At 42.1% G+C, this 13,824-nt stretch overlaps 1 protein-coding gene and 1 long non-coding RNA gene across 4 annotated transcripts in view; one reads left to right on the top strand and one right to left on the bottom strand.

Moving 5' to 3' along the window:
- Nucleotides 1-3,378, bottom strand: part of LOC117948163 — a 79,776-nt gene extending 76,398 nt beyond the window's left edge. The window contains exons 1-2 of the long non-coding RNA XR_004657393.1: nt 3,250-3,378; nt 1,181-1,240 (exon numbers count right to left, since the gene is read on the bottom strand). This is a non-coding gene — a long non-coding RNA (uncharacterized LOC117948163). The remainder of the gene's footprint in view (nt 1-1,180; nt 1,241-3,249) is intronic.
- Nucleotides 3,379-4,788: 1,410 nt separating this feature from the next.
- On the top strand, nt 4,789-7,880 carry zfp64 (zinc finger protein 64 homolog (mouse)). 3 transcript variants are annotated; one of them, XM_034877677.1, is made up of 6 exons: nt 4,789-5,058; nt 5,221-5,391; nt 5,496-5,636; nt 5,825-5,887; nt 5,982-6,233; nt 6,358-7,878. In XM_034877677.1, the coding sequence occupies exons 1-6, from the start codon at nt 5,037-5,039 to the stop codon at nt 7,770-7,772; spliced, it is 2,064 nt and encodes a 687-aa protein (XP_034733568.1). In that variant the 5' UTR covers nt 4,789-5,036; the 3' UTR covers nt 7,773-7,878. The 3 variants fall into 3 exon arrangements, with proteins under 3 accessions (XP_034733568.1, XP_034733569.1, XP_034733567.1); XM_034877676.1 differs by having other exon boundaries at nt 4,897-5,058; nt 5,212-5,391; XM_034877678.1 differs by lacking the exon at nt 5,825-5,887 and having other exon boundaries at nt 4,886-5,058; nt 5,212-5,391; nt 6,358-7,880.
- The last annotated feature ends 5,944 nt before the right edge of the window (nt 7,881-13,824 follow it).

Consider the following 13,824-nt stretch of genomic DNA (forward strand, 5'->3'; position numbering starts at 1 on the left):
TCTGTCCTACTTGAGAGTAGAAAGACAACACCTGAAACCTACTTGTGGGTTTACGGTAATGGTCAGATCCACAGCGACCATAATTAAGGCCCACGAGGTAAAAAAAGCAAAGAGCCCCAAAAACATACACACACAACCATCCTGTAGTCAAAAGTTCCACTGGTTTTGATACATCTCCATGGCTTCTCCATTTTGCTGACCCACTGGTTCCAAAATGTCAGCTACTACAAACTGGAGCACTGCCTTGTAAGCGTCTTCAAAACAAGCACAGGGTCTCTTTCTCTAGCCTGATTTTGGACCCCCCCTGCTGACGCAACTGGAAAATACAAGGCACCTGCAGTGCCTTCCTTCCAAAGCAGATGTCACTAAAAAAATATCTTAGTTTTGACAGAAAGGCACTTTTAATAAGGAGACAAGCTAATTTTTCATAAGTAGCAATTACATTTTACATACCTGCGACTATGGCCACAGTGAGAATTGTGCATGCTTCTTTATCGGCAAAAAACGCAATCTTAACAAAATCTAAAATGCTATCGTACAATAGAACAAAGGCTACATATGTGTCTTTCGTATATCAAAGTATGTTTGTTAAACTAGAATATCCTTCTCCTAAGGCTGTGGCCTGTTATTGTCTCTGAAGCCACATGTACCCTCCAGTCTTTGGCTAGCCTGCACTCTTCTGCAGTCCTATCATCTGCATCAGTTGGCAGATACAAAGAGCATAGCGCTGTTTTGCGTGTGAGCATGTGCACCTTTTGTGTGTAGCACTGCTGCCCTTGTGCTACACTTGTGCTATGTGTGCGTGTGCTCGTGTGTCTTTTTACATGATAAAGTGGGAGTGTTGGAGGCATGTGATGGTTCCCAGACTTTGGCTCTGTTGTATCTGATGCTGAGATGGCAGCTGTTGACCAAAGGAATTCATACATGTGTGTATAATTTGTCTTATCGTTCAAAACAAACAAGGGGCTCGGGACATCTTTTACACATTCAATTTGACATGACACAAACAGGAGGTCACTATGTGTACTGGGTTTCTGAGTTGCTTCATTATAATTTCCGTGCTGTCTATAAATAGAATAGACCACAAAACATATGTGTTTTCTCAGAAGCGTTTATATAACTATCAACATAGTTGAACAAATGTGGGCTGAAGCATGTTGCAGCATAGCTTTGAACTCACCATTTTATTTGCCTCCTCTTAATGATAATCTCTGGGCTGGCAGCGGCGAATGAGCCTCCCCTGAATTTCGCAAAAGGGAGAAAAAAAATGACATGAATTAATAATGAGCAAAATTACTCAAACTCTGCACACCGCGACCTGCCGCAGCACAGTGTTGGCGGGCCCTAAGGTGACAAAGCTAGATAAATATTTTATGTCTAAATATGATTTTGGGGTCCTGAGCCTGCTGTCTGACAATCCTGCCCAGGTTATTGCAGCACATGGATAAACCATTAAGAGAAAGAAGAAGAAGAAAAAAAGAGAGAGACTTGGAATCGGTCTGCGGCTCTTGTCTGGACAGAAGCAAGGCTTAGAGATCAGGTTTATGTGCCGGAGCCAGCTTCTGAGGCTCGTGTCTTGCCAGTGAAGTGGGTCGACAGTGTTCTTTGGGTGCCCTCAGGTGGAAGCCTGGTATAATTGCTGTTGACAACCTACAAGTCATTGTGCAATTAAAGCATCTGCCGCTCCTGCGTGGCAGCGGGCTGTGATGCCTTGTGACAGCGCGTAGCCATTAAGCAACTGTAAGCAGCTGGCGTGCCTCGGTGGGGGGAAATAACGTGACAGAGGCACTCCCCCCTATTGTTGCCCTTGTCTCGTTGGGGAAAAGAGGGACATTACATCACTCACTGGGTTCTCGGGCATCTCAATGAATGGGAGAGGAGAAAGTCTACAAATTAGACTTGGCACAGCAGCATGTCCAAATGATACTTTGTTTTGGAGTACGACAAATGAAAAAGAGCTTATGGTTTTTAAAAAGACAGTGTTCCCCCTAACACTAGTGCTCAAACAGTCCCCTTCACGCAGTGTGCTCAACCAGCTGAGGTTGGTATTGCTGCAAATTAGACCCTAATTCACTTAGTCAGTTGACAGGAAATTTATTGGCATTAATTTTATAAAAATCAATTCATAATTTAAGTAATTTGTCTAGATTTTTTCTGGTTCTTAATATTAAGATGTTAATTGGTTTTCTTCTTTTAATAAAAAAACATTTGCATCTTAATCACTAATTAAAATATTTGCTAGTTGAAGTGTTACTGAGAATATCTGTAATGATAAGTATTACTGTTTTGGTGCAGTGTTTCTTCATTAAAGATTCAATATTGATGTGACTAAACAGCCCCCCCACCCCCCAATACAATTCATAAGCTGCTGCAAGTGTGAAAAGTGAAAAACATGATTTACAATTCTTTTGATTGTACAAATGCAGTCTAGCTCAAAGCAGAGAGCATGCTGGTCCGCTCTCCACTACTGTGAGTCGGGATGACATAAGTCTTTCTTTAATTAACCCATCTCTGAGTCATGTGTGAATGCGGACCTTTGATGTACTTTTAACTGTACTGAGTTTGTTGGGGGATTTATGTGCATATGATTTGCACACTCTTCGGTCAGATCAAATTATTTATTACATTATCTCCTTTTCATGTGGAGTATTTCTTTCTTTTTTTGGACCGAGTCATCTAAATGCCCTGAGAAAAGATTACTTTTCTACTAATATGACATAAACTGTTACCATACCATACATTTATTGAACCTATGGGGACAACCCTGACAGAATCAAATTCAAAGACAGCAATCAACTAGTCAGACTTGTTAGGGCAGGCCATGCTGTGTGTGTGTGTGTGTGTGTGTGTGTGTGTGTGTGTGTGTGTGTGTGTGTGTGTGTGTGTGTGTGTGTGTGTGTGTGTGTGTGTGTGTGTGTGTGTGTGTGTGTGTGTGTGTGTGTCAAGGATTTGCTGTTTCAGCAGGGAAGGAATCAGTCCTGTGCCTTTGCCATGCAGGAAAGTCAGCGTAAGGAAATTCCTGAGCTTCACAGTGGCAATCAGGCAGTTAAGGACCTGCCACTGAAAATGGAGCTGTGTGTCAGTCACTTTCATGGCTTATTCACACTAGCACGACTTCTCTTGGCATAAAAAAGAGGCGTTCTCATTCACTCACCCCAACAACCCAGTAAATTGCCCTTACTTGAATCGTGGTAGAGTATATATATATAGTTAAGTGACCTACAGAAACTGCTACATCTGAAAGCTTACCTTCTCACGCGAGAAATATTATTTTACTCGTTGCAGGTACCCCAGAAAGGGCTAAGGCTATTTTCTGAAATGTGCCAACGTTGCAGCCACTCTGTAAACAATATCGTTAACGTTAGCTAGCTAAATGTGGACTTTGGTTAGTATGTTATTTATATGGTTCAACAGGCGAATTTGTTCCAGTAGCCTCTGCATGGTAGCTAGGCCATTGAGTGGGCCTTTGCATTTGACTTCCAATACGACAGGTGGTAGTAACTTTAACTTAACGGTCTTGCTAGCTAGGCTTTTTCAACTGTCTATAACTTTTTCAAACGAAGAAAACACGGTATGGGAAGATTCTAAAATGTCTCTTATTCCAAGCCGAATGTTGTTTACGTCTTAAAGTTTTATATAAGTAGGCCTTCTGCAGCTATTTCTTCAAATAAATCAACGTTTTCAGGGTGAAAAATTGTCCAGTGGCTGAATTTAGTTAACTTCTTATTACAATGATGCTGCGTTCAGGGACTCCTAAATATCATTGACATAATATGCTAAATATACCCAATTATCCAGTGTATTTAATTTAAGAATTAGCCCCATAGTTGATGTATTTATTTTGTTAGAGTTAGAGTATATATAGTTAGGTGCCCTACAGAAACTGCTACATTCGAAAGCTTACCTTCTTACACGACAAATATTATTTTACTCGTTGCAGGTAACCCAGAAAGGGCTAAGGCTATTTTCTGAAACGTGCCAACGTTGCAACCACTATGTAAACAATATAACAGCTAAAGTTAGCTAGCTAACAGTGGACTTTAACTTCGGTTAGTATGTTATTTATATGGTTCAACAGATGAATTACTTATAGTAGCCGTTGCATGGTAGCTAGGCCATTGTGGGCCTTGGCATTTGACCTCCAATACAATAGGTGGCAGTAACTTTAACTTAACGGTCTTGCTAGCTAGGCTTCTTCCAACTGTCTATAACTTTTTCAAACGAAGAAAACACGGTATGGAAAGATTCTAAAATGTCTCTCACTCCGAGCCGAATATTGTTTACGTCTTAACGTTTTATATAAGTAGGCCCTCTGTAGCAATTTTTTCAAATAAATCAACGTTTTTAGGGGGGAAAATCGTCCAGTGGCTGAATTTAATCATCTTCGCATTACAATGATGCTGCGTTCAGGGACTCCTAAATATCATAGACATGAAATGCTAAATACACCCAATTATCCAGTGTATTTCATTGAAGAATTAGCCCTATATTTGATGTATTTATCTATTTATTTTGTACAATTAAGCTAGAAGACAGTTTATGATGACATATATATATATACACAAATTACATATATATACTTGACAAATTCTAAAGAAAACCAAACCGCAAAAATATCAATTCTAGCAGCAGTAGTTATTGTAAAAAAATGTTGTTCAAATAGATTATTTTAGTTTTAAAAAAATCATCGTGTAACAAAAAATGAATCATTTTTATCGTATTATTGTCCATGCTCAGAACTAACAAGATTTCCCCCATCGCTATAAAAGCATCATGTGACGTCACCCGGACAAACCATACGCATGCTTATCCCGCTGCCGTAAACCCGGCGTAGCATGACGTGAAGCCGATTTGTATCCGTGTTGACAGAGAAGTAAACTGTTAAAGCCATTATATCCGAACCGCGCTAGGTTTCATATTCGAAGTGGGATAATAGTGATGATAGTAGAGCCGGTGCCGTTTAACAACATAGTGGACGTCGTGTAGGCTTTGAGGAGCCAGAAGATGAGTTGATTCCCAGCAAAACAATCTCGAAAATGGCAACATACAACACCGAAGGTAAAGGAAAACAGTCGTCAAGAAGATCCCGGGCTAGACTATATCACTTACATACCCAGTCATGATCTTGCATCGTAATATTTCTCATACGTACATCATGCAGCTTCCTATTGAAATCATGGGTTCCTGTTTTGTGCTTTCTGCCTTCTGATGTCGGTGCAGGACACTCTGTTGTGGTGGAGGTGAGCCCAGACATCCATATCTGTGGCTTCTGCAAGCAGCAGTATAATAATTTTGAGATCTTTCTCGCCCATAAGCAAAATGGATGCTCCCTAGCAACCTCTGACCCGCCATCTGCCACTGCAACAGCCACGCTTACAGGACAAATGAATGGTGTGTACTTTTGGTTTTGTTGTAATTAATTTGCACTGTCTACATTTTAAAGTCTGCATGTCTCGTGCACTCAAAGCCTGTCCCATTCTTGTCCTGCTCCTCAGATTCCGAGTTTGTGTTCGAGGAAACCTACCAGACCTGTGTCATGAGAGGTGTCAAAAAGATCCTGACCAAAGCACAGAAAACACCTTCCAAAAAATTAAAACCTTCCCTGACTTCAAAGAGACACAGCTGCTGTTTCTCAGGTTGGTGCCTCTTGCCGTTTACGACTGTAACACATTCTTTTGGGCTGCCGAGCAGGGCAAAAACAGAACTTCCTGCCCAGTCCCATGTCATTAGCTTTTTCTTTCTTTAGGACACTTTTAGATACATTTTCAACAAGCACACATCCTACAAACACACACCTTGTTAAATCCTCACTGTGGATCTACAGGTTGCACTTTTAAGACGCAGTATGGCCAAAAAGACATGGAGCGGCATCTCAAAACCCACACCGGTATGTCACAGCGTTGCACATTGATATTCCCTGGTAATAAAACCCTTCAGAATCAGATCATGGTTACATGTTTTTTTTCTTTCTCGCCATCCAGGTGAGAAGCCATTTGAATGTGAGCTGTGCCACAAGCGCTTCAGTCGCCGGGACAAGCTCAACATGCACAGCCGCTCACACACTGGGGAGAAGCCGCACAAGTGTAAACACTGTCCCTACGCAGCGGCCGACAGCAGCAGTTTGAAGAAGCACCTGCGGATCCACTATGACGAACGACCCTTTAAATGCCAGATCTGTCCATACGCTAGCCGCAACTCTAGCCAGCTCACCGTGCACCTCCGCTCACACACTGGTAGGTAGTCAGAAATCCAGAATGGTCATCAACCGTGGGATGGTGTTTGTTTTTATGTGGACTGCATTGCAAATCATTTTGTGTTTGTTTTTTTGTCCTGTGATTTATTTAATGTCATACCAAGGGGATGCGCCTTTCCAGTGCCAGCTATGTGACGCAAAGTTCAAAATCAACTCCGACCTGAAGAGGCACATTCGGATTCACTCCGGCGAGAAGCCTTACCAGTGTGACTTTTGTGAGTACCGCTGCGCCATGAAGGGCAACCTGAAGTCTCACATTCAGATCAAACACGGCACTGAGAACTCCTTCCACTGCGGCCACTGTGATTTCCAGTGTGCCAGCAAGAATGCTCTGCGGCAACATACACGAGAGCACCAACCCATTCAGGCCATCCAGTGTTCCAAGTGCACTTACTCCTGTGCCAGCAAGGGGGCGCTCAAAGTCCACGAGAGGATCCACTCAGAGGAGCGGCCTTTCAAATGTGACTTCTGCAACTTTGCCTCCAAGCAACGCAGCAACCTCGTCATCCACAAAAAGAAGTGCCATTCGATAGATAGGCCCGAAAAAGACAGCGGTGGGAAAGTGGGCAGAGGTGGAGGGAAAAGCGGAGGAGGTGACTCTCCGAAGCCTGTCACCTCCAGATTTCGGGCCAAACTAGAAGCGGCTCGAGCTTTCTGCTGTGACTCGTGCAACGCTTCCTTTGTGAGGGAAGACTCCCTGCGGAGCCACAAGAAGCAGCACAGAGACACTCAGAATGCGTTGCAGCTCCAGCTCTCCACACCGGCGGATGCAGTCAGCTTGGTCACAACATCACAGAGCAGCAACACCCAGCTGGACGGTCCTATTTCGGCTGACTCCAGGGCTCCTTACAGCAGTGCACAGCTCAAAATCATTGTATCTCACCCTCTGGGCCAGGAGAACCGCTTAATTCCATCGGCTCTGAATAGTCAGCATAAGACCAACATGGTCCTGTTAAGCCCGGAGAACCAGGACATGGTTGTCAACTCCATGATCCAACAGGTCAACCTGCTGGCGCCTATGCAAGCCCTCGGGGCGTCCCAGACGGCAGAAGGTACACTTGAACCCCAGACAGTCCTGTTGACGCAGCTCAGCCCCGGCGACAGCAACAACCCGCTCCACCAGGCCCTGCTAGGGACGGCCATAAGCGCTCAGGACCCCAGCAGGGGCTCGCAGACTTTCATCACAACCTGCTCCGAGCTTGGGGGCCTCAACGCCCTGATCCAAGAGGGTGGCACGGAGGTGACAGTGGTGACGGAAGGGAACGCCGCCATGTTGACCACGCCGACCACACCCGGCATGGTGTGCAGTCCATCGGAGGACATGTCCAAGCAGGCGGAGACAGTGATGGTCGTGGAGAGTGCCTTGCCCTGTGAGGAGAGTGCCTTGCTGGTGCCAAATATCAGCCTGGGCAGCCAGAATGTGGTCATCCACGCTGTTCCACTGATAGTGTCCACTCAGCCACAGCTCTCTCCCCACACACTCTACTCAGACACACACACACTGGACGGCATCCCGTAATGAGTGGAGGCTTTGATGGCTTTTTTCTGAAAATAGAAAGACTGTAACTGCATCATAGATGGGATTGGGTATCAATACCGGTGATAAAACAATACTTTTAAAACAGTGCCGGAGCCTTAACCGAAAAAAAAGACTTGTTTATTGCTAAAGCCACATGGTCACATTTCAATGATTTATTTAAACTGTAATACCTTTTATAACAATAACTCTTTTCACCAATGGCATGCTGTTAAAAGACAAAACAAGACACTAGAAGAAGGGTAGAAGGGTATTTTACAACAACATTGAATAAACCATGCTGTTGAAGGCACCATTAAAGCTACATTGTGTAACGTGTGTAGTTGTTCATTATCACCTAACGGTCCCGTCAAAAATTAAAAGGCAGAAAAGCCCAAAAGAGAACATTGGAGCGGCTTTGGACGCACATATCCCAACCATTTAATCATCCTCTTGACCGCTGCAGTCTGTTTTTTCGTTCTCTCTCCTTTCCGTTGGGTGACACTGTGTGGACCACGTGTCCCCGCCACTCTTTGACCTGCATTCTAACAACCACGGCTGAAAGAAGGCCTTTTGTAGACTTGTGCTTTTTGAAGCGTGACGGCTACCGCAGCTGTTATCTGTACTTCTAACTGCGTGGCGAGAGAGTTGATTCATATGATCTCAACGCTAGATGGTAGAAATTCTTACACAATGTAGCTTTAAGTCCCGTAGGTGTTGTTTCTCTGACAGTGTCTGGTGTCTCAAAAGTCTGCTAGTTTCCTCTGTGTCTTTAGCTGCAGACTTTTGGACAACGGTGTTGGAGTCCTTTAGACTGAAATACAGCCACACATACAGTTAAGACCGTTTAGCGGGTAGCATTTTAACCGGGTCTAAGCCAGCTACTAGCTAACCAACGGACGGAGGTTGGTCGGGGGGGTAAAACACAGGCCGTGGGAAACCAGGTGTCATGTGTCCTAAGTATACCTATCAGTTTCTTTGTTTCCTAAAGCCAACCGAGTGCCATGTTTCCTAAACCCAACCGTCGCTTTCTTTTACTAAAGCCAACCGTCGCTTTCTTCTCGCGATAACACGGCAAGTGGCGTGTATGTTCACGCCGGCTGTATACCGCCAACAGGTAACATGCCACTTGGCTTAAGAAAGTTGGCGTGTATATTTAAGCAAAGTCACGATGCCAGGTTGCATTGTCACGCTGCAAAAAATTAATACTGAAATGATTCATTTTTATCTTAATTTGTTTCGTTTTTTTTACCTGGCTTTTTTGGCATTTGACTTTTTCTTCAAGGCTTTTGTTTTTAATTAATTTGAGTTTACTAAAAAAAATTGTCACTCTTTATTTTCCTTTTAGTTTTACACTACACTTCGCATCAGGTAACATTGGCGCTAAAGTTAGCTGATGCCAAGTGTTGTGTTAAGCAGCAACTTGCTGGGTTATTATAGTAAACTAAAACTAAAAGGAATTAATAGTGACTTTTTTATTTTTTAAATAAACAGGTTAAAAAAAAACATGACAATGCAACCTGGCATCGTGACTTTGTGTAAATATACACGCCGACTTTATTAACACTCATGTTGTCCTTGGGTCAAATTTGACCCGTTTTCAGAAGAAAATGTCAGAAAAAGCGATGACAATGTTAAAAGAAAAAGTTACTCTAACGTTTTTTTTTTTTTATGGAAGACAACACAAGGGTTACCTATTGGCGGCATACAGCTGGCGTGAACATACACGCCACTTGCTGTGTTATCGCGAGAAGAAAGCGACGGTTGGCTTCAGTAAAAGAAGAAACCGACGGTTTTGTTTAGGAAATATGACACACGGTTGGGGTTAGGAAACAAAGAACCCGACGGCTATACTTAGGACACATGACACCTGGTTTCCCACGACCTGTGTTTTACCCCCCCGACCAACCTCCCCACGTGGATTTTTACCCTCTCACACTACTTGCTACGGCGTTAATTCACACGCAATCGCAAGTTAATGTGGAGGCCAAAAGGCGTTGATAAACACTCTTAAAGGCGAGTATTTGTCTTGAGAACATTGGCATGTCATGTATAGGCCATTTTATGAGATCAGTCTGACATTTGCTGTAATCTCTTCACATTGGAAACTAAAGTAGCACGTTCCTATACAGTACAGTTCTCCAACCATGTGTTGTGTATGCATGTGTAGCCACTTACTTCTGAGACATTACAGCTGGACCTAAGAAAAACAAACTACAACTACAACTACAACTGAAACTAGACAAAAATAAAACTGAAATTTCAAAACCGTAATAACCTTGCATCACGTGCAGTAATTCTCCTGGTGCCTGTGACCATTGCCGTATATATAATACTCAAAACGTTTTTTCAAGGTTTTTAGGACAGTTTTGCAATGTTTTTGTCTCCTTTTTAGCAATATTTGTCACCTTTTTAGTCTTCTGTTTTATGAGTTTTTTAAAAATACATGAATACATCTCAAGGGACTTCCCCTGGATAGTTGGAGATCTCAACCCATCCAATGTTGAAACCAAAGTTAGATTCTTGCCTAGAACATCCGGGCACCGTTAGTTGTCATTAGGTCCGGTAGATACCGGGCCCGTGGTTTAGGATGGCACCGGGCTTCGAATTCTACCGTATAAAGGTTACCAATGTGCAGGCCGTTAACAGTAACTGCTTTTCTTTCTAGCAATTTAATCATTGACCACTGAAGTAATAATACTGTTGACTTTGTTTGTGTTTTCGGATACTAGAATAATTCATCGTTAAACAGTTAATCCAGAGGGTCGTCATGTTTTAACACTGAATAACTTTTGAATATGAAAGCTAATGATTTGGGATATCATTTCACTTTATTTTCAAGGGTCAGCTTTTGGAGCCATTCAAACAGAGCTTTGTTTTAAACGTAACTATTTAATTAAAATCAGGTTACTTTTCAGGCAACATCTTCAGAAGAAGTAAAAAAAAGTCTGAACAAAGCAGGATGAAGTCTGAAACAAATGGACACAAACTTGAAACGTCTTTGTGCCATGGACTTCTCCGATTTGTCCAGTAGATGGCAGCAGAGTGACACGCCTGACGGGTGGAGCTAACTCTGAAATTGTGGAGGATTGCCGTGTTGCATTGATTCTACATATTCTGTAGATGTAGCTTTACTTTTTTTTCAAATCTTCAAGTCCTCCTCCTGAATCTAGGAAGTAGATGTCCTTTGTAGAAAACCTTCGACTGCATATTACAATCGTAAGTTTCTAAAAGCCAAGTTGCTCTCCCAATAGATTTTTCATAAAGTGCCTGTTTTGCTTGTGGCTATCTATTGTTGTGGCCATTTTTACACTCAAGCCATCAGCACTTATTTGCAGAGAGCGAAGGCTGGGCTGAATAGGAGTCTCCTATGAACACATGGCCATTGATTTCTCTCTAATGGCTCTGCTGATGCAGACCCTGGCTCAGCGTGGCCCCAAACTCTGATCAAGTGGTTTGATGGAGGACTGAAGTTTCACCTCAGTTTGGTATGTGTTGCAAAAAGTGGAACTGTCTTCTTCTGAAAAAAGGAAGTAGTATCCTAGCAACGGAGCATAAAGACCATGTTGTTTCTCTGCGTTAAGATGGTGTGATGTGTCAGATAGATTTTGATTGTTGATATATTCTGTCCCATGCAGAAGAGGATTCGGGCCAAGTGTGAAAAATGTAGATTCATTTTAACTTTTCAACTCTAAATTCCGACTCAGAATTCAGATCTATTTTTCCCATGTGGCCCTAATCCTTTTCTATAGTTCTATGTATTTCCTGTGATTGGCAGGGCGTTTTTATTCATACATGTTCTTGATGACAAACAAGTACATTTACTTGAGCACTGTAGTAAAATTTGGAGATGCTTTTCCTGAGTACTACCCTTTAATGCCCCTTACAGTTACAGCTAGGGCTACTAGTTGCTACTAGTTACAGATTGAAGGAATGGTTTGACATTGTGAGAATGCTTGCAGAGCGTTAGAGGAGAAAATACATAGAGGTATCAATCTTCCCATCTAACTCTTTGCAAGAATGTAGATGAGCTGTTGTCTTCCTCCTTTAAAAAATGTCTATGCCTGAAATAAGAGTTTCTTTTTTAACCAAATTACCACAAAAAAATGGATTAGATTCCTTCCAACGCTCTTTGCAAATACATTAGTCTACACTAATAGTCAAAATAATTCATAATTTCAGCTTTTTTAACTCAAACATTAGGTATAATTCTATGTAAATGAGGGTTTATGACCATGAATTCCCCAAAGTAGTGTTAAACTAGTAAGGTAGTGTTAGTGAAAACTAAAAACAAAGTCTGAAAAAGGGAGAAAATTTCAATTTTTTTGTCCATTTTTGACCCGGGAGGACAACCCAAGGGTTAAATCGTGAACAGGGTGAACTGAGTTAGCGATATATAACGATTAATCGTGCAGGCCTAGATGCAACTAACGATCATTTTCATTGTTTATTATTTCCTTGATTAACTGATGAGTTGTTTGGTCTATAAAATGTCAAAAAATATAGATCACTGTTTCCCAAAGCGCAAGACGACGTCCTCACATGTCTTGTTTTATCTACAACCCAAAGATGTTCAGTTTCCTGTCCCAGAGGACAGAAGAAACTACAAAATGTTTCCATGTAACAAGCTGCAATCAGAGAATTCTACTTCTTTTTTTTGTATGAATTTAGTATTATGATAAGGACTCAAACCGATTAATCGATAAACAAAATAGATGCTGATTAACTGAATACTTGGCAATTCATTCATCTTTGCAGCTGTATTACTGCTGCATACATTTACATTTACACTTTAAGTAGCCTACATTCTGCTGATAATATTTTAGTACTTATACTTCAGTGCATTTGGGATACAGGACCACACTTTTACTTAAGTAACATTTTCAACGCAAGGCTTTTACAGGGTGTACCCCCCGTACTTTCACCATAAAGTAATGCAGAAAAGGCACTAATTGTTGCATAACAATTCACCATGAATGCAGAAAAGGAAGTGTTTGACATGCAAAAGTGGAGATCTCAGTAATGCTGCTGCAGACGTTTAAATTTATACTTATATAATTAGCCTTGAATGCAGGACCATACTTTTACTTAAGTACCATTTTCAATGCAGGACTTTTACTGGGGGTATGTTGGGGTTACAACCCCCCCCCCCCCCCCCCCCCCCCCCCCCCCCCCCCCCCCCCCCCCGCCAATAATCAAAACTGCCAACTGGCCAGTGCAACCCACCTCAAAAACCTATTATAATTTCATGTACATAAATTAAGATATTTGCACCATAAAGTAATGCAGAAAATTCACCATGGATGCAGAAGATGAACTGTTCAAGTAGCCTACATTCTGCTGATGATACTTTAGTACTTATACTTCATTGTGTTTTGAATGCAGAACTTTAACTTAATTTTAATTCATTTTAATTTTTTTATTGATCCCCAATGGGGAAATTACAATGGCGTGATGGACTATACATCAATAGTTGGATTTTACTTTACTTCTTCCACCATTGAACTGAATGGGGATTGCAATATATCAACAATTTAAGTCCTGATTGATAAATGAGCACATCCCCTCTTAGGTCTGCCCTTCAGAAGAAACGCATGGGAGAACTAACATTTGAAATGACTCCTTCAAGTCAAAGTACACACTCCCAATTAATAACTAGCAACCCCTTCGCAACTTCAGAAGCACAAAGCAAGTGAAGAATATGGGAGAATGGAGCCCACTCATGGATAGGGGGGTGTTTTGAGTGGTCGCTGGGTCTGGACTCGTGTATTGTCAGCATACCTGCACTCGAGGCTCCCATTTCTATTCTGATCCCAGCAGTGATCCGTGGTGTCAGTGCTGACCCTCTCATGAACAGACTGTGTGTGATTCCAGGAACTAAAGGCTTGTCGCCTGATCTTCAGGTGGAATTGCAAAAGAGCTCCTGACATTCCATTATGAATGAAGATGAGCGTTGGGTGGGAAAGAAGAAGAAGAAGAAGAAGAAGAAGAAGTACTCTCCGGTGGATCTCTTTGATCATTTCTAACACACTTCCAGGCCTTAATCCTGAGCACC

Source organism: Etheostoma cragini, chromosome 7, assembly GCF_013103735.1.
Source record: "Etheostoma cragini isolate CJK2018 chromosome 7, CSU_Ecrag_1.0, whole genome shotgun sequence".
NCBI lineage: Eukaryota > Metazoa > Chordata > Actinopteri > Perciformes > Percidae > Etheostoma > Etheostoma cragini.